Source organism: Anolis sagrei, chromosome 1 (genome assembly GCF_037176765.1).
Source record: "Anolis sagrei isolate rAnoSag1 chromosome 1, rAnoSag1.mat, whole genome shotgun sequence".
Taxonomy (NCBI): domain Eukaryota; kingdom Metazoa; phylum Chordata; class Lepidosauria; order Squamata; family Dactyloidae; genus Anolis; species Anolis sagrei.
The window spans coordinates 210,747,089-210,767,763 of NC_090021.1; the positions used below are offsets into that span (position 1 = coordinate 210,747,089).

General features: G+C 39.1%; 1 protein-coding gene across 6 annotated transcripts in view; it reads left to right on the forward strand.

Moving 5' to 3' along the window:
* Positions 1 to 20,675, forward strand: part of LRP1B (LDL receptor related protein 1B) — a 1,041,366-nt gene that overhangs the window by 445,058 nt on the left and 575,633 nt on the right. For all 6 annotated transcript variants that reach the window (XM_067472799.1, XM_067472815.1, XM_067472824.1 and 3 more), the window contains exon 3: positions 196 to 333. In XM_067472799.1, coding sequence (XP_067328900.1) covers positions 196 to 333 — 138 coding nt within the window. The remainder of the gene's footprint in view (positions 1 to 195; positions 334 to 20,675) is intronic.

The window sequence follows — 20,675 nt, forward strand, 5'->3', positions numbered from 1 at the left end:
GAGACTATAATTCTGCTAGTAATGCACAGAAAAGCTGCATAGTAGACAAATGCATAAAAGAGCTTGCAGCTAGCATTAAAGTGGAAATATTATGCAAATGCATGTCAGTACAGTGCTTTCTTTGCCTTAGTAATCTTTATTTATTTGAACAGAATCAAACTGCATATTAATTATCTGTATCCTTTCTTATTTTAGGTCCTGAAGAAATAGAATTCAAATGTCCTCTGAATCATATGAAATGCATTGGGACAAACAGATGTATTCACTTGTCCCAACTCTGCAACGGCATTATTGACTGCCCTGATGGATATGATGAAGGTGTACATTGTCGGGGTAAGTGGCTTTGTTGGGGTTAAATGCCCATAAGTTTGTCAACATAATGCTTTTCTGCAGCAAGCCAGAAAACTTTTGCTTTCATGTCAGGGCTGTTGTTGGTTGGTTGTTACTTTTAGTGTTTGGATTTATTGTCAAGGATGCTTTAAATGCAATTTTCAGCATTTGTGACTTTTGCCAAAAAAGAATATGAGCATTCAGTTCCATTAGATACATTCCTTTCACAGAGATACTAATAAGAAGTGAAGGACTTTGTGAATTCGGGGAATCTGATGATTGCAATGGTTTCACTTTATTACTGTCATTTATAAACTGCCTTCCTCCATCACATGCCATACCATACTGCAAGCATACTGAAGAACATACCTTTTACAGGCTCAATTAAAATTAATTTCCAAGATCCATCCTTTTTTGTTTGAACTTTTATCTAAAAAACTTGCCTTACACTAAACACTAATTCTTCATCATATTTTGTTGGTTATGTTTTTGCCACATTTAGTACATTAAAACATAATTTTATGCCAACTCCATATGATTCACCAGTTCCTCTACATATCTCTTTGCTACATTTTGTTAATTTTTCCTCCTTTTCATTTCTTCTATTTTGTATTAGTTGAATCTTTATAATATTGCACTGTCTGGTGTATACTACCAAACCATGGTGAGCCTCCCATTCTATATTCATGAGTTCACTCCAATTTGACATCCTTTTCTTCAGAATCAACCAAAATCCAGCTTTTCAGTACCTCTACTTTCTTCTAGTTTTCCGCATTAATAGTTGGTTAAATTCAGATATGAACGTAGATGTGATAAGTAGCATACATATTGATTACATACATTAAATAAAATTCAGCCCATATAGGAGATGCATGATCAAAGTCATCACTTAAAACACATTGTTCCACATATGGTTTTTTGGCATACTTGAAACAAGTGTTGAGTAATATAAAGCACAAAGATATTCGAATTTCAAAGATTGCTTCCCATTGTTAGGAATTCAGTGATTATTTACAATGTTTTATGTTAGTAGAAACTTATTATATGTAAAACATGTCTGCATCCCAAATTAGTTTTGGAGATGAAGGCAAGATTGTAGTCAAAGTAGGAATTGAGGAGTCACTAGATATTATGTTGTGTCTATGGGAATTTGGGCTTTAATGAAATTCTTAAATTAGCCATTGAGCTAATTTAAGATCTTCATGGTAGAAATTGGTATTCACATAATTATATTTTTAAATGCCTGGCATTTAATTAGCAGGTTTTTTTAAAGCGTTTCTTGTTTTATTCTTAGTTTTAAGTGAGATTTCCCCCACCAAAGAGTTTTGCTAAGTGAATTATTAATCTAAAATATTATGAATTTGTAAATCAGCTAATTAATATGGCTGCTTATTTCATATATATATATATATATATATATATATATATATATATATATCCTATCATGTCCCTTTCTTTTGGTACATGTTTAAAGGCAGCTCATGTCAATTAAAATGAAAGTAAGGTACAAATGTGCAAATATTCAAGAATTAAATGTAATTCATTTGGTTCATTTTGATGATATACATTGTTATCTGCCAGATGAGTGACAATGTACGTAAACTGACAGAACTGCCATTTGAATTTATCCATTCAAAGAAAAGAAAATTAGAACATCACATATGGCTATAAGAAAAGTAGTAGAGCTACTTGTAAGCAAAAGTTTTATATTCAAACTTTATTGTAGAAAACTCTGGTTTACCTAGCAATGCTATTTGTGTAAAAGAAAATTAATTCTTGCACAATCACCTTATCTAGATTTTTCTTAGAAAACCAAATAGTTCTTAATGGAACAAGTGTTTCTCATTCAGCTGTATTGCATTTCTGTTGCACTCTCTTAGTATAGGATAGACATATCTGTCTACTTTTTTCTCTTTATTAGTAGAAATTTTTAAAATTGTAATCTGAGAATTATTCTGTGCCAAAACCAAAACTTTTAAATTAGAAAATTGCATTTTCTGGAAAGAAAAACAATTTTTCTCATCAGAAATCGATGTTTTCTGTGCATAACTGTTATTTGTGAAGATAAATGGTATTTTTCATGCAAACATCCCATTTTGTGTGTGTGAAACCTGTTGTTACTATTTTAGTCATGGTTTTAATGCTACAGGGTATCCTCTATATCTGCAGGGGATATATTTCTGAATATAATATGGAAACAAGAAAAGTTTTCCCTGACCTTTAAGTCCAGTCATGTTTGACTCTGGGGGTTGGTGCTCATCTCCATTTCTAAGCCGAAGAGCCACTATTGTCCGTAGACACATTTGCATGTTTTAGAACTGCTAGCTTGGCAGAAGCTGAGGTTAACAGTGGGAGCTCACGCCGCTCCCCAGGTTGGAACCTGCAATCTTTCTATCAGCAAGTTCAGCAGCTCAGCGCTTTAACCCACTGCACCTCCGGGGGCTCCATTAAATTTAGTTAACTTTAAAATTAACAAATAATTTTCACTTTTTGAAATTAATACATAATAGCTAGATTTTTACAAAATAATGAAAATTTTAAGGTATCTAATTGAATTTTCTTGAATTACATCTAAATTAATGTTACCTTCCAACATGAAAAGACCTTCCATAGGTTCTAGAACAGGTGTAACCCAGTTCTCCACAACTCAGGGTAGATGACAACATTTCTTTAGACAATGTGAATGTTACTTCCATTTTAAAAGTGATAATTAAGACTGAAGCATGGGAACCTGGCCTGGCAACAAATAAATGGTATACACACATCAATTTGATACTCATGTGACTATAACGGGAAAAAAACTGCTGATCAATATAATTCACAATTGATATGTATAGAAATTTATTAAAAGATACAGGAAGTTGGATGCTCATTCAAGCTACAGATAATGGCTTTTGTTTGTCACTTTAAAAGCTTAGTGCCATGGAAATAAATACTCTGGTAGGATCTAGGGAATAGATGGATTAAAACTCAAGTATATAAGTACATAAAAGGGATAGATCTAGCAGGATATTTTCCCCTAAAAATAGCTTGAAATATAAAATAGAAACCAAGTCTTGTATCCTTCTATTTGGTATTGGATCGCATCTCCTATCAGCCTTAAATAGTATAGCCAGTGCTGAAAAATGCTGGGAAGTGCAATCCAAGTATTTCTGAAAGTTTAATAGTTCACCTAAGTCTAATTGATATTCCCAGTTGAAGGAGTTGCAATTAATCTATGAAATGTATATAGATGTTGAATGTAGATAAAGAGCATATATACACTAATCACTTACAACCTAATCACAAAGGCCTACTTGACCTGGCTTCGCAGCTGGACAGAGGGGGGTAGTGGGCCATTCACACTAGGGGCCTCATTAGATGGGGCAATTTTAGTGCCCAGGGATGCTTCCACCCTGGTTGGGGATGGGAACTCCTCTGGAAGTCACAGTGTCATGTGACAGACTGTGTGGGGCTCCACACCCAAAACAGGGTGGAAGCATCCTAGGACACTAAAATTGGCCCATATGTGAAGGGCCAGTCAATCAGTTCTGTGGCAGCTTTAATGATGCACAGAATTGATACACATTAACATAGCCTTGAGCCATGTTAACTAAAGTTGTGTGTTGCCCCCAGAATCGGCTGCAATCCACTACTTCTGAGGCAGCCACAACTGTTTACATGGTCATTCCACGTTCTCCTGACTCAGAAGGATTAGGGATAGAAGATACTACTCATTGTTTCTTCCTGTTCTCCTCTTCATGGTGGCCAGCAGATGCCACATGGCTTGTGTCAATCACTTGTCACCTGGAGTGATGATGGCTGGAGCAAAAAAATGATTGTAGAAGGAGTGGGGGGTAGAAAAGGGTGACTCATCTTTTTCCCCTCCTCTTTCCTACATTACTCTGGCCTCACAGCTACCAACCTTGTAGCGATGAGCAACTGGTACAACCCATGTCATGGATGCCACTATGAGAAGGGAATGACAGTAAACAGCACAAAACCAACTTTGTCACTGCTGAATAGTCACTACTCTCTCCTGCTTTCACAGCAGCTGGGGGGAGGGGGAGGGTTGGTTAAACCATCCTGGGGCAGATCTAGCATTTGCCACAGTGGATTTTCCCCAGAATAAGTGGTTAGTTTAAATCTTCCTGAAGTTCCCAGTGAATCAATGGAACTTACATAAAGACTGACTAACCAAGTTGCCATCAATTGAATTTCTTTCCTTGGAGCAACAATGACCAAGGTTTAAAATGTTCTGGTCCAACTCAAATATACATATTTAATATGCTGTACACATATCCTATTGTTCTTCTGGACACCCTATTTGTGGAGCAGATTCATTTCAAACTATGTTATAAGAGATGTGAGCTGTCTTTCTGGTTACTAATAAGACATATCTTAGAACTTAAGATGATTTATTTGTAGAACAGTTCTTCTAATATCCGTGTTGCTTATTGTGTCACAACCATATCTGCACCCAGTGACCCTCTGCTTGTACAACAACTTGCCACTATATTTGCGCCTGTTTAGAAATCACCTTTATTTCTTATTTCATGATTTCAGACTCTTATGACTCATTGTCAACCGCCAAATGGTTATAACATTATTTTGAAATTAGGTTCTTAAGTGGGTTTTTTAGGTGCCTTTGGTGACTATCTTGAACTGTTTTACTTTGTAGCAAAGAAAATCCAGCCTATTGCATTCACATTAAATACAACATCTGAGGGAATATTTGTATCTATATACTAGGGCTACTATTAACTAATTAAAACCAATAAGTCTAGCATAATTCTGTTTCTCTTGCCTTGATGGTAACCACTAATGGCATAATAGAGATGGAGTAGAATTCATTATAGGAGGTCCCTGGGTCAAATAATGGCATGTTGCATATAGTATGCTCTATAACTTGAATGAGTGGGAGAATTGCCAACCAAAAGTGATAATATTCTCTGAACTTTATGCAAATCTGATCCACACATTTTAAGAGCATTCACTCCTTTGTTGTTGTTTTAAATTCAGAGTACTGATCATTTGACCTTTCAGGAAATGAGATTTTGATCTATTTTACTGAACTTCCTTGAATTTTGTTAAAAGGATGCCTCTCTGATGAGAGGCATCTTTTAATTAGTAAGTTGGCGCAACATAATGGCTCCACACTGCTTGTTGCAGCAATTAACATTTTATATCTCTTTATGGAAGAATATTTCGATGTTCTTAACTAGATAACAGAGAATACTAGCAAAACGCCTTTGGAATTCATTGTGTGTCAGAAGGTGGATTCACAGAGCTGTAAGGTAAAGGTTTCCCCCTGACATTAAGTCCAGTCATGTCTGACTCTGGGGTGTGGTGCTCATCTCCATTTCTAAGCCGAAGAGCCAGCGTTGTCCGTAGACACCTCCAAGGTCATGTGGCCAGCATGACTGCATGGAGCGCCGTTACCTTCCCGCCAGAGCAGTACCTATTGATCTACTCACATTTGCATGTTTTCGAACTGCTAGGTTGGCAGAAGCTAGGGCTGACAGCGGAAGCTCACGCCGCTCCCCGGAATCGAACCTGCGACCTTTCGATCAACAAGCTCAGCAGCTCAGTGCTTTAATCCTCTGCGCCACTGGGGACTCCTCACAGAGCTGTACATGCTCTATAATATCAGACTAATATTAAGATGCAGATGCAGATGCAGATGCAGAATTATAGCCAAACTGCTATAATTCTACAGTGTGGCTAATCTCATAGTGACCTTAACATTTTGCATTCTCCATTTTTTCCTAGCTGTGTGTAATCCATTGACAGAGCTTGGAAACGTACTTTAAAAGTCAATTAGTTACTTGTGATGAAGTGTTTTCCTCAAGGTAACTTATCATTACTACAAATTGGGAGGAAGGAGAGTTTGACAATTACAGTGTTACTCATTACTTTTTCATTGCTTAAAAAAAAGAAAGGAAATGGTCTAAAACAGGGGGAGCATTTCATGGCTCCAACAATTCAACCCTTATATAGCTACATGAAAAGGTCACATTAGTTGGTGTTTATAAATATATATATATATATATTTTAAAATTTTCATGAAGTCCTCATGACCCATAAATTACAGGTGACTGTGGTGGTCACCTGTTATATGTCAAGGTCTTTGCACTAATTTGCTTTCAATGTGAGAATAAAGGTGAAATATGAGTGACAAGTAACATGGCAGTAATGTTACCTACCCTCTGTGCTGTGAAACTATTGATACATTGATACATCTAACATAAAAAAGAGATATATCATTACACTTCTATCCTGGGAGTATGCTTATTTTTAGCTCTCCTAAGAAGTATGTATTGCAGGAAGTTAATTTTGATAGTCAGTAGGAGAATGGGAAATGAGAAATATGTGAAGAGCAAGGAGAATAGATTTGTGGCATGAGATTACCAGTAAAGTATAGAACATCTCTTATTGTGAAAGGGAAAAAAACAGACAAAAAGTTTACTCCCTATCCTATTTTCTTTAGAAAATGTGCATTTCAACCTGGGTTTGTTTGTTTATTTAGAAATGTGGCTTTACAACTGTTATTACTTGTTTTTAAATGAACATGTATTGTGATTTTGGAGCATTTGGGATGACCGATCTCACATTCTATGTACTGGTACCTCTATCTTCTCATTCTAAATATTGTATCAGTGTTTAAAAATGCTTTGATGTGTATTTAAAGGAAAATATCAAACTTTCATAATTATATATATTATGATAGAAAGTCTCCCATTCCTCAGGGTTGTTGAGAAATATCTCAAAGGCAGACTTCAGAAGTGTTCTATTCAAAATAAAGAAATGAAAGAAATTTCCCTATGACTCAATGAAACCTTGCTTTATCATCCTATTGCCATTTATTTCCTTGGTTTCTATACTTGTTCATTATGCAGGCCGGGTAGGGTAGTAAACATTGTTCCATACCTCATGCACTCTCATTTACAATATCTAAGGGTCACCAAAAGTCAACACACAACTTGAAGGCACATAGGACACACTTAAGTGATCAAAGGCCTTTTAGACATTGTTATTCTCATATTAATTCAATGTAACAACACTCTAAAGGGACCTATACAAGAGACAGTGCTTTTCAGTTCAAGGTCAAAGTTTTGCTTCCATTTGAAGCATGAAGTGGTAATGAACTCAAACAACAAATGAAGTAGGTGATGTTACAGTGGCAATCCTATTCATTATGTTATGGGTACTTCAGTAGTTTATTTTTGTTTTGTTCTTGGTGAACAGACTGTAAATTGCAATCTTCATGGCAGTAGATAATACAAATAGTTTCATTATGGTTTGTTTTGTACATTATGAACTTCATTGTCCTTGACACCTGACTCTAGAAGATTGTTTATCTTGGAATTGCATATATAGAGATGCATGTAAATATATGAGAGCAAGTCAGAAATGTGATACAAAATACGTACTACTTCTAAGGTTTTAGTGGTGCATTTGTTTTTCCATTATATTGTTTGATTTTAGAGTAGTTCTTCAGGTAACATAAAAGCGAGTATGATGAGGTAAGGCACATAATTTTAAAAACATACACACACACAGTCACTATTGACTATTTCTAAATAATTCCTAGTTATTTTTATGGAAAACGCCAAAGGTGTCTTGACATTAATAATCAGCAGTGCCAATTGCTTTGGGTAAGACAATAGACTTGGGTAACCACGGAAAAATTTGGTTCTAAACTTGTTTTGTTTTTAGGGGGCCCTTGTGTTTCGTTTTTTTTAATAATTCCGAAATTTTCCTTTAAAAAATTTCAAAATTTATGAAATTTCGTAAAATTATGAATCGATTCGTTAATGGCGGACGAGATTGCGCAATATGCTAAAAAACCCTCCAAATGGGACAGGAGGAACTTCTGAATCTTCCCTCTCCCTCTGTTGTTGACTGTTGGTATGATAAAACAAACAACAACTATAAAACTTGCACCAGACATGTGAAAATAATTATGAAATAATTACGAAATAATTACGAAATAAATTGAAAAAATTGTTTCGAATCTTTATTACTCCACACACAATTCCTGCATGGCTCAATATTGGATCGTAAGCTAATCTAAATACGAATTAATAACGAATTATGAAATTAACAAACGAAACCGCCCAAGCCTATAAGACAACAGTGGAAAATTCATAGATGAACATGATCAATTTAATTTATTATTTGTTAGAAAAGAAACCCCCCGTTGTCTTTCTAGGGAGTCTGTCTGGAGTTCTTTTATACTTCCAATGTTTTTTATTGTATGTTTTTGTTTTTGGAAACTGAAGGTCAGTATCTAGTATACAAATGACTGTATTCAAAACTAAAGCAGAAGAGAGATAAAAAGAAGTATATATGTAAAAAATATTGTGACTCCCCCCCCCCCCCAAAAAAATCACAACAGAAATTCCCTTGAATGTCTATGTAATAGGGTTGTGCATTTGTGTATAATTGCTATTTATTTCTGCCTGTTTGAACCGGAAGTCCCCATTCCCATCTTTGCTTGTTTCCCAAAAGTGGGTGCAAGGAGCTCAGTGAAAGAAGAGCCAATGACCTTGAGCTCAGTTGAGCTAGGAGCACCACTGAACTTAATGTCAGGGGAAAACCTTTACCTTCACCTATGGGACTAACAATAATTTTGCACAGTCATAGTAAAAACTATTTGAACAATGTCATAATAAATGGTTTTCTTCCAGAAATGTCTTCAGAAGAACATGGATTCACAAAGATAAAGTAAACATGAATCCAGTAACCAGGGCAGGGCTTTAGCACAGCAGGTTAACCACCAGCTGCAGTAAATCTCGCTAATTGGAAGGTTGGCAGTTCAAAGCCTGGATCAGGGTAAGCTCCTGGCTTGCAGCCCAGCTACTGCCAACCTAGCAGATGGAAAACAGCAATTGTGAGTAGAAAACTGCTTTAAAAAAACTGCTTTAAAAAAAGGGAGGTATTTAGGCATGCAGGTATTAGGCAGTCTCGGACCTGGCATTGGAGTCCCAGCGGCTGCTTGTGCTGGGGGACTTCAATGTCCATGCTGAGGCTGCCCTAACGGGAGCGGCTCAGGACTTCATGTCTACCATGGCAACCATGGGTCTGTCCCAACAAGTATCTGGCCCCACCCACAGTGCTGGACATACATTGGACTTGGTTTTCTGTCAGGGATGGGAGGAAGGTGGCGGTGTTGAGGAGTTATCCATCTCTCCGTTGCCATGGACCGACCACTTCCTGGTCAGCTTTAGACTTACTGCGCCCCTTAACCTCTGCAGAGGTGGAGGACCTATTAAATTGGTCCGCCCCAGGAGGCTTATGGATCCGGAAGGATTCCTGATGGCTCTTGGGGATTTTCCCGCCACCGCGGTTGGTGATCCTGTTGATGCCCTGGTCGCTCTCTGGAATGGGGAGATGACCAGGGCAATAGACACGATCGCTCCAGAACGTCCCCTCTCAAGTAGCCGATCTAAACCGGCCCCTTGGTTTACTGAGGAGCTGGCGGTGTTGAAGCGAAAGAAGAGGGAACTAGAGAGCGTGTGGCGTTCGGATCCGAGCGAGTCAAACCGAACACGGTTTGTGGCCTTTTTAAGGTCATATGCCGCGGCAATAAGAGCCGCTAAGAAAACTTTCTTCACGGCCACTATTGCGTCTGCAAAGAACCGTCCGGCTGAACTGTTCCGAGTTGTCAGAGGCCTTTTAAAACCCACCATTCAGGATGGGTGCCCTGATGACTCGGCTGCTCGCTGTGAAGCTTTTGCTCGGTTCTTTGCAGACAAAGTCGCTTTGATCCGCTCTGGACTGGACGCCGCATTAACGGCAGTCTCTGAGGATGTAACACGAGCATCTGCTTGTCCGATTTTGATGGATTCATTTCAATTGGTTCAAACCGAGGATGTGGACAAGGTGCTTGGAGGGATGAGAGCCACCACATGCATCCTAGACCCCTGCCCATCCTGGCTTCTAAAGGAGGCCAGAGGGGGATTGGCCGAGTGGGTTAAGGTGGTGGTTAATGCCTCCCTTCGGGAAGGCATTTTTCCAGCCAGCTTAAAGCAAGCTGTGATAAAACCGCTGTTGAAGAAGCCATCACTGGACCCCACTCAATTGGTAAACTATCGGCCTGTTTCCAATCTTCCCTTTTTGGGCAAAGTCATGGAACGTGTGGTGGCCTCACAACTCCAGGCATTCTTGGTAGACACGGATTATCTAGATCCGGCACAGTCTGGCTTTAGGCCGGGACATGGTACCGAGACAGCCTTGGTCGCCTTAGTGGATGATCTCCGTCGGGAGCTCGACAGGGGGAGTGTGTCCCTGTTGGTGCTACTCGACCTCTCAGCGGCCTTCGATACCGTCGACCACGGTATCCTTCTGGGACGCCTCGCGGGAATGGGTCTCGGAGGTACTGTTTTGCAGTGGCTCCGGTCATTCCTCGAGGGTCGGTCTCAGAAGGTGTCACTGGGGGACTCCTGCTCTACCCCACAACCTTTGTCTTGTGGGGTTCCTCAGGGTTCAATACTGTCCCCCATGTTGTTTAACATCTACATGAAGCCGCTGGGTGAGATCATCCGGAGTTTCGGAGTGCGGTGTCATCTGTACGCAGATGATGTCCAACTCTGTCACTCCTTCCCACCTGCTACTAAGGAGGCTGTCGAAGTCCTGAACCGGTGCTTGGCCGCTGTGACGGTCTGGATGGGGGCGAACAAATTGAAATTGAATCCAGACAAGACAGAGGTGCTCCTGGTCAGTCGCAAGGCCGAACAGGGTATAGGGTTACAGCCTGTGTTAGACGGGGTCGCACTCCCCCTGAAGACACAGGTTCGCAGTTTGGGTGTGATCCTGGACTCATCGCTGAGCCTGGAGCCCCAGGTTTCGGCGGTGACAAGGGGAGCATTCGCACAGTTAAGACTCGTGCGCCAACTGCGACCGTACCTTGGGAAGTCTGACTTGGCCACGGTAGTCCACGCTCTGGTTACATCCCGTCTTGATTACTGCAACGCTCTCTACGTGGGGTTGCCTTTGAAGACGGCCCGGAAGCTCCAACTAGTCCAACGGGCGGCAGCCATGGTATTAACAGGGGCTGGACGCAGGGAGCACACAACTCCTCTGCTGTACCAGCTTCACTGGCTACCGATTAGCTACCGAGCCCAATTCAAAGTGCTGGTTTTGACCTTTAAAGCCCTAAACGGTTCTGGCCCTACATACCTATCCGAACGTATCTCGGCCTATCAGCCCACCAGGACCCTTAGATCTTCAGGAGAAGCCCTTCTCTCTATCCCACCTGCTTCACAGGTGCGGCTCGTGGGAACGAGAGATAGGGCCTTTTCTGTGGTGGCCCCCCGGCTTTGGAATGCCCTCCCTACTGAATTAAGATCAGCCACCTCGCTAATGGCATTTAGGAAAAAACTAAAAACCTGGATGTTTGAGCAAGTCTTCAATTGACCTTCGATGTGATGTTTTATCTGACCATGGATTAGCAATCAAGATAACGGATTGGATGATGATTTTAACTATGAGATGTCCCGATCTGTATTGGTGGCCCAATACTGTGTATGTTTTTTGTATGTATTTTTATTTTAATTTTATATGCTTAAATGAATTGTATATTTTAACATGTTGTAAACCGCAATGAGTCGCCGCACAGGCTGAGATATTAGCGGTATACAAGCATACCAAATAAATAAATAAATAAATAAATAAGGAAAATGCCAGAAAATGCCAACGATTCGATCAAGGAAGAAAGTTTACAAACAAAAACTTTTTGGCAGGAAAGAGGGAGCAACACCCCTCCCCCTCCCTTCATGGCCGGAATCGAGCACAGCCTCCAAGATGCTGAAGTTCAGAAAAGCATACACACACATATATACACACACACACCTCTATGTACAAGTTGTCTGTCTTGTCATTGTATAATCGGCACTGAATGTTTGTCATATATGTGTTCTGTGATTCACTCTGAGTCCCCTTTGGGATGAGAAGGGTGGAATATAAATACTGTAAATAAAAATACTGTAAATAAATAATGCAAACACTCATGCTTTCAAAGTCTAGGTGTAAATGGCAATAGATTCATCTCTTCATCTGCAAATTACTCCATAAACATTTTGGCATTAGATCTATACATTAAACCAGTGGTCCTCAAACCTTTTAACCAGAGGACTCAGTCTGTTGGGGAGGGACAGACTATAGTTTGTTGTGGTGGTGGTGGTATGCCTTCAAGTTGTTTCAGATTTAGGGTGACCATAACACAATCCTATCACTGAGTTTTCTTGTCTTTATCTGAGGCTGAGAGAATGTGAATTGGCTAAAGTTACTCGGTGGGTTCACATCCACAGTCTGAGGTTTAAACTATTGCACCACACTTTATGAATTGCTTCACTATCTTTTTCCAAACTACCATTCTTTCTTCTCTTCCTTCCCTTTATGTTTATTACCTCTCTACCCTTCTTCGTTTTCTCTTTATCACTCTTTTTTCTCCCTCCTTTTCTTTCTTACTTTTTCTTCCTTCCTTCCTTCCTTCCTTCCTTCCTTCCTTCTTCCCTCCCCTCCCTTCCTTTTGGAGGGAGCAGGAAGAGTGTGGAAATGATTTCCTTCATTTTGGGGAAAAATAGAGAGAGGAGAGGAAGGGAGAGTTAAGAAGCAAGAGGGGGTGGAAAGGGTCACATTGTTTTGGAGGGAGAGAGGAAAGGAAAGGAACAGAATGGAAACGAGAGTTAGGGAGCAAGAAGAAGGTGGCAGTAGTGGTGGTAGTCTAAAGTTTAGAGCAGGGCCCAGTGATCTTTCTAATAGTTCTCCTGTTCTATATGCTAATAGAGACTTTAAAAGAAAAAGAAACCAATCCAGAATTTTTTCTCATCAAGTTCAAATGATTTAGAAATCATTTTTAGTAAATTATATGCCAAAGAGACTTGTGCGAAGAGTATCTCTGTGCCCCCACATAAGAGAGCCATTATCAGGAAATTGGTGGTAGGGGGCAGAGCCTCTATTCTAAAGCATATCCAACTATACAGTGGGGGAGGATCTTTAACATCCCCTTGGCGTCTAGAGGAAATAGGAAACTGAGGATCACTTTGCTCATTTAATAAGGGGCACAGGCATACATCTGTGTATGTCCTCTTGCTAGAGTGGTTTGTGTGACTGGGGTTTTCCCAGACTTCTTGGTTCTCTTTTACATTGTAGGATTTGGCATTTGAAGCCCTGACTTCATTTGTCTTTTGTGCTTACTTTCTTCACTATGTTGTATACCTCTTACTATAATTGCTTTCTGTTAAGTGGGTGTTGGAGCAGAAGACTGTAGGTTTTCTGTTATGAAGCTCAGATCCCACATGTCTGATGTATACCTGCACAATTTATTTGCATTTCATTTCATTGGTTTCCCTTTTTTGAAAGAGACTGAATGTATCTGCAAGGGAACTATTTTGTGAATTAGCATTGCTTCTCTTCAGCCCCATAACAGCTATTTTGTAGGCTCTTGACACAGAATTCCAAATATTCATGTAGTAGATTCCTAAACTATATTAGCTTTACACTGAGAGCTTCTGTAGAACAACTGACATGTGGTACATATTTTAGTTTACTATACATAATTGTATTATCTTCCCAAAATTTCAAATGCAGTATTTGAGTCCACATACTTCTTCATAACGGATATCAATGGTCCAATCTACACTGCCATATAATGCAGTTTGAAGCTACATTATATGGTCAGTGTAGACTCATAATGCAGCATAACTGCATTGAACTGCATAATATGAGTCTATACTGACCATATAATGCAGTTTCAAACTGCATTATATGGCAGTGTAGACAGAGCATATGATGAACTGAAGAACCTTGAATTGTATAACAAAGTATATTAAAGTTTCCTCATTATCAGTCACAGTTTGCCATGTAGCACAGGGGAGCTACTAGTTGGCATGCAAAACAAGTTCTGTGGTCTTTTGGATTTCAACCAGGACAGTTAATTGTCTTCAAATGTTCATTCTGTTTGCAAGAAATGTGCATTTCTGTCAGTCTCACTTTTGTTGACTTTCTTAGCTTCCTATTGCCATACCTATTCCTTCTGGGGTTTTTTTTTTTGTCCCCACACAGATATTTGTATATTTCAATGAAATTATGTATTTTTGCATATTTTCCTATTGTACATGCTTTTTTACACTAATTGTTACATTCATACATTTTTACAAAATGAAATGAATGTGTGTTTTTGTGCATTTGTTTCCTCTCTGAAGTACATCAAAAGCCTTGGAACATATGAATTCCTGAGGCATTGGATTTTGTCTTTTTTCCCTCCCTTTCTTCCTCCCTTTCTTCTTCCGTCTCTCTCTCTCTCTCTCTCTCTCTCTCTCTGGTATTTATGTGCTGAGGTGTGAATCCAACAAATAATTTTCACATCTTTCTTCTAACAAATAAGTCCAAATGTGTGAAATATACTAATAGAATATTAGATCTTTGCTGTTGTGCCTTTGTATTGACTGCTGCATTTTAAAATACACTTTGAAGAAAATTGCTATAAGCATCAGGGTGAAATAAAGACATTTGGACTTTGAAGGAAGTTTTGGGGGAGAAAAGAATGACTTTAAAGTATCTGTCAAGGGGCAAATTGTCCTGAGGGAGCTTGTTAGAAGTTTGGTCAGTCAGCATTCTTTAAAGTGTTAATGAAGAGAAGACAGAGCCTTGAAAGGTTCAGAGGTTTTAAACAAAGTTGTGAAAAGTATCTAAAGTCATTGTGACTGTCAATGTCCAAACCTTTTAAAATTTAATTCACCACAAGCACTTTAAAAGTGTGTGAGAGAGTTTGGACTTCCAGGAGGAATTGTGGTATGCCAGCTTTTGCTTGCAAGTGCTCCACTGCAAGGGAAGTGCACAGCAATTGCCAGCCACGGGAATGGAAGACTGGCAAAATGGCCCACTGGAGTAAAGGGGGACACAGGGGATTATCTATGAAGTTCTACCATTGGTGTGGCAAACAATCATGGATAGAGGGGGAGAGACGAAACAAAACACCATGTTCCACCACATGAAAACCCTATTCTTAAATGGAAAGTTGTGTTGTTAAATCTCCTTCCTAAATAAGCCCTCCTATAGCTGTTCAGCAGGCCTTGGAAATAAGTAGCCCTTGGTCCTACTCTGACCATCAGTTAGGACCCTCCTTTGCACTTTACCCACTCCCCCGGCCCTATGCACTTGCCCAGCCTTCTAATAGCTGTCTAGGCCCACTTTGAAATTCTGGCCATTGGTAGTTCAAATCTTGTCTGATGGAATAATACTGGGACTGGTTTTTAAATGTGGTACGGTTGTTTTAATAGTATTACGTTTATGTTTTGTAATGGTTTGTTTTGTATTATTTTGTGTTGGTAATGGAATGTGTTGCCTTATGCTGGAAACCTGAGTTCCCTCGGGGAGATAGAGTGGTATACATAAAAGTTATATATTTTTATTATTATTATAAAGAAACTAAATTTTTGGTTAACAGTCCTATTCAGTTCTGGCATATTGGTCATTGCATCCACTAAGGTTGATCAGCGCAACAAAGCAACTGAAGAAGTGAGGTGGAAAAGAAGGAGCAATTCCTCCTTCACCTTTCCCATACCACTGTGGGACCTTCCATACAGAAAATTTATCTGGATCAGAATGTGGATTACAGAAATCTACTTTGTTCTAGAGTGCCTACACAGGCACCACACAAACTGGCTGCAAGCTGCAAAGGAGTCTATACAGAGCCACAAATTCTCTATCATCCACATTGTGATTCTGGCTCAATCAAAATCAACTTTTCCTTTTCTCTTACTCCTGGCAGAGACAAACAACCTCCTCAGAGCTTACTACATAGCAAGACAAGACTGTAAAAGCAAAGGAATACTGTGTTTCATTGACTGGGGGGCGGGGGGGGGGGAGAGAGCACCTTTGAACAATGCAGACTCTATCCAGTTGCTACACCAGCTCAGTGCTGCTGGTTGTGTGGACTCCTGCCACGCTGATCAAGTACCTCACTCCAGATCATTGTTGATGTATATAGCACGTGTAGATGGGCCCTTATAATCAATTGCCTCCTCTCATCAGTGGTCAACTTCCCCCTTGAAAACATTTCTGCTATTCTACTCTTTTTGGTGCTGCTGCATTTCTTGCTTTCCATTTGTTCTGCTTGAAGAGAAAGGATGGAAGAAGCTTTATATAAACCCAACTGCCACATCAAGCCACCTCCATCCAGCTAAATTTGGCCCAGCTGGACTGAATGTAGGAAGGTGCAGAGGAAGGTACTAGCTATGAAACTAAACCTAGAGCTATTTGCTGGGGAATGAATGCTTCTCTTATTGAGATGTTCATTTTCACATTGCTTTCCTTAAATACAAGGATAAATACTAGACATGTGCAAAAAAAGTCAGAAGCCCACACCAAGTCAGAAGCCCACACCAAATATTTTAAAATCGAAACTTACCCCATACTTTTTTGTTTTTGTTTTGTAAATCTCAGTTTCCTATTCAGTGCAAGGAAGCAAAGTCATTAAGCCAAAAAGGCTGCCTTCCTGCCTGGAATTAATGGAGTCTCAGCATTAGGAGCCATGAAAGGAGGGAGAAGTGCATTTTGGGAACAGTATAGAACTCTAGGAAATTTAGTTTAGGAAGGGGAGGAGCCTTGTGCTAAAGAATTCTAAAGGCTCTGCCCTAAACTACATTTCCCAGTATGGATCAGCATCAGAAGGCCCCAATTAGGAGAGGAGATCGGTCTGTAGCCAGCCAGAGTTCCAATACATTTGTTAATATTCTATACTATGATTTCTGTTCCTGGGTTATAAATGGCAGTTCTTAATTGCTGTCATAAAAACATGGTGAAAGTTTATTACACTGCAAAAACTGTTTCTTTGCGCAAGGGACATTGTCCTATATGTTGTACTTCAGGCCAGGAAAACCTGCTAACTTTAAAACATCACACCTGAGTAAAAATGCAAGTAGTTTATTGAAGATAATAAGCATTAGCAGTAAAAACACTTCATAGAAATAGGTAAATCCAAGTAGGTAGAAAGATAAGCAGGAACAAATAATCTAGGAAATAAATCCATCAGAGTTCATGAAAAACTAACACGGGAACTCCCAAGGTAAAACTCTAAACTTGAATCAAGAAATCAAATATCTTAATTAAATTCCAACGTTGCTTTGTCTGGCTACAAATTCTATACTTGGCACTTCTATCCCCTAATGTACTCTATATCCCAAGCTGCCAGAAAATGATTCCTTTGCAGCCATCTCTTATCAGTTTCTCTCTCAGCCTGGCAGAACGCCGGAGAAATTGGTGTGTTAGTCTATTCTATCTGAAAACATGCCTTCTATCTTCTGGCTCATTAATTTCTGCAGCTGGGCCAGGTGCCGAGCTTTTCTCAGGCTCAAAGTCCTGGGAATTCTCTGGTAACAATCCAGACCCTCTTCCAGAGATCATACCATCATCCCCAAACTCTTCAAGGACATTCTCATCAGCAAAGACACTATGAATAGGAATCCCATTGTCATTCTCTGCATCTAAAGCACCCTCATCATTAAAAACAGTATTGTCTTTCCCAACATCCAGAGTACCCTGATCATTAGAACCAATCACAGGCTGAACTCCAACACTATAGCACATATTGCTTTGTTGAATCTCCACCAATTTAATGAAGTTAAAGCTTTTCTACTACTGCTTTTGTTTGAATACAAGATTTGTAACGTTTGTAGGAACAGCACATTCCTCAGGGAATAGTAGTGATCCCCTTAATCTTTCCAGGTCAATTACATTCTGTAGAGGTTGAAAACCATGTCACTCCAAATGGTTTTAGCCTGTAAATTCCAACATTCTTCACCATTAGTGGCTCTGGATAGGTTTGATGGGAAATGCAGTCAGAAAATATCTGGTAGGACATAATTGCCCATTTCTGCTTTTATGATATAGGTGGAAGTCTTAAATTCACTATCTAGGAATATGCCAAAATTGAATAGGACTGTAGTAGTTGTAAACATAGAAGTATGGAATTGTGCTATTAACCAACATAACAATAATTTTGTTTGCTGTTGCACTTAAATCAATGAGATTACGTCTGCTTACATATTGTAGTCATTAAGCAGTTGGTTCATGTAATATTGTAGAACAGTTTGCTTGTTCATTCAAATTGCACTAGCTGCAAATTGTTAATCACAACTACAGTCAATTTTACACAGTTGAAGCAAATAGCACTCTCATTTGGAAATAATATTACATTTTCAACAAAATTAAAGCTTTGTACATTTAACTCTGGGAGCTCTCAGGGCTATTACAGCAGAATAATGTCTCCTTGTTTTCACTCACATGCTTTGACTCAAAAATCATTTGAGTTCTGTAATGGTATTACCTCAAATGACAGAACCAAATCATTTGATTTTGCACTTGGAGAAGTTTTGCTCAGACAAATCCTTTGCTTCTGTGAATGTATTCTGTTGTCAATTTTAAGTAGTGTGTATGTGGTAACTCAATGTTCTTTTATGTTTATGTTTTAATTTGATTAGGTTAATTTATAGTTATTTGTTATTGTCTTGCTATTTTCTTTTGATTTTCAGATGTATGTACACTATTAATTTTGTCTTTAAAATATTGGGAACTTTTGTTCCCTTAGGGGGGAGAAAAGCTGTATATTAAATGTAGTAAATTAATTAATTAATTAATTAATTAATTAAATTACTTGTTTTCATTTTGTGAACATTAAAAACATTAAAACTAACAAATACAACTAAGGGCAATCGTTTATCTGCACTGAAAAATACAAAATGTTTAGATGAAAATTTGCCATCTCTTTTCAAATCAGCCTCCTTTGATATTTCTTTCAATATATAGGTTAACAGTGATGCATTCTTCTCACAGTCAGCATTCCTTACTGGGGCTGTAGTTTCGGGAAATGTCAGATGATATTATAGCTACAGAGATAACATTATCCGATACAGAAATTGACTATTTGACAACTGTGGATGACTACTTTCAAAAGACTACACAATAGTTAATTTATTTATGGATTCATATAATATTAAAAACAATTTTTAGGGCATCAAGGAAACCCTGCTGCAAGTCTTCTCTGCCATTGCCAAGTTTGGGACAGGAGAATATTAAGGGATAGCTAATAATGATCCCTGGATATGGGCTCTTGCACTCTTGTCATGCCACTCATAGCCCTTCTGAAACATAAAATGAATTAAAATAGCTAACTTTGAGCATTGAATACATAATGAATTATATAATTCTAGTTCAGTCCATTATGAATTGATTTTAGGAAGTGTCACATGTCAGTTGTCGTATTGGAGAAATGAGGCAGAATGTGACAGAGCATTATTTTGCAGCTGAGACAGAAAGCAAAAGGAAATTATTAGTGATAGAAACCAGCTCAGGGCTTAGTGGTGACAGTTATATGCTCCAGGAATATTGTCTGTTTGAACACATTTCCACAAACAAAGAACATACAGGAAACTCACATGTCTGGGGTTCAGCATGCCAAACCCTTCTTGTCTCTGAGAGCTGTTTTTCCCCTAATTACAGGGAGCTTTAGATAGAACAGAGATCCCTTACAGACAACCTTCTAATCCAGAGGTGATATTTAAAAATCCTGGTATTTTAAGGAGAGCTCTCACATGGAGTCATTAATCCTGGGAAATGGTCCCATGGTAACCATAAAGGTTTGGTTAATGTGGATTGAAGGGAACTGCAAAAAGTACAGGATATCTGCTGGAAGTTTTTTTTAATTTTTTTTCTTAATGTCTCTCCAAAATTCCACACCTCATAAGAATTTTGCCAAATGGTTATGAGTGCTAATGCGCTGATGCTGATATTAACAAAGTGCACACAAGCAGATTTCCTGTCATTGTCTCTCCTCACCCTCATACCTGGTGCCTTTAGGTTTACCCTCTTGAACCTCATTTCTCTTTGGGATCACTTGCCTGGCATGCTAGCGTCCACAGTGTAAATTCAAGATCTGTTCCCTTTCAGCAATACATAGTAAATGAGGACAAAGGAATAGTTGTAGAGAGTTCTCATAGAATCATGGAAAAGACCTCATGGGCCATCCGGTCCAACCCCCTGCCAAGAAGCAGGAAAATAGCATTCAGAGCACCCTCAACAGATGGCCCCCCAGGGAATTGCTTCCAGGGATGGCCATCCAGGGAATCATGGGACTTGCTTTCCTCTCATGCTTCCATTTAGTCACCTGTGTGTCCATGGCTTCATTTGTTTACATCCCACATCAGCTGTTTTGGGATATTAAAATGAGGATAAGCATTGGATCAGTCTACACTGGCACACCAGATGGAAGTTTCTTTTTTGGGGAAGTGCTGGAAGATACAGTACTCTGTAGCAGCACATTTTTTGCCCAATATTGGATTTTATGCAGTCCTATGAACAAG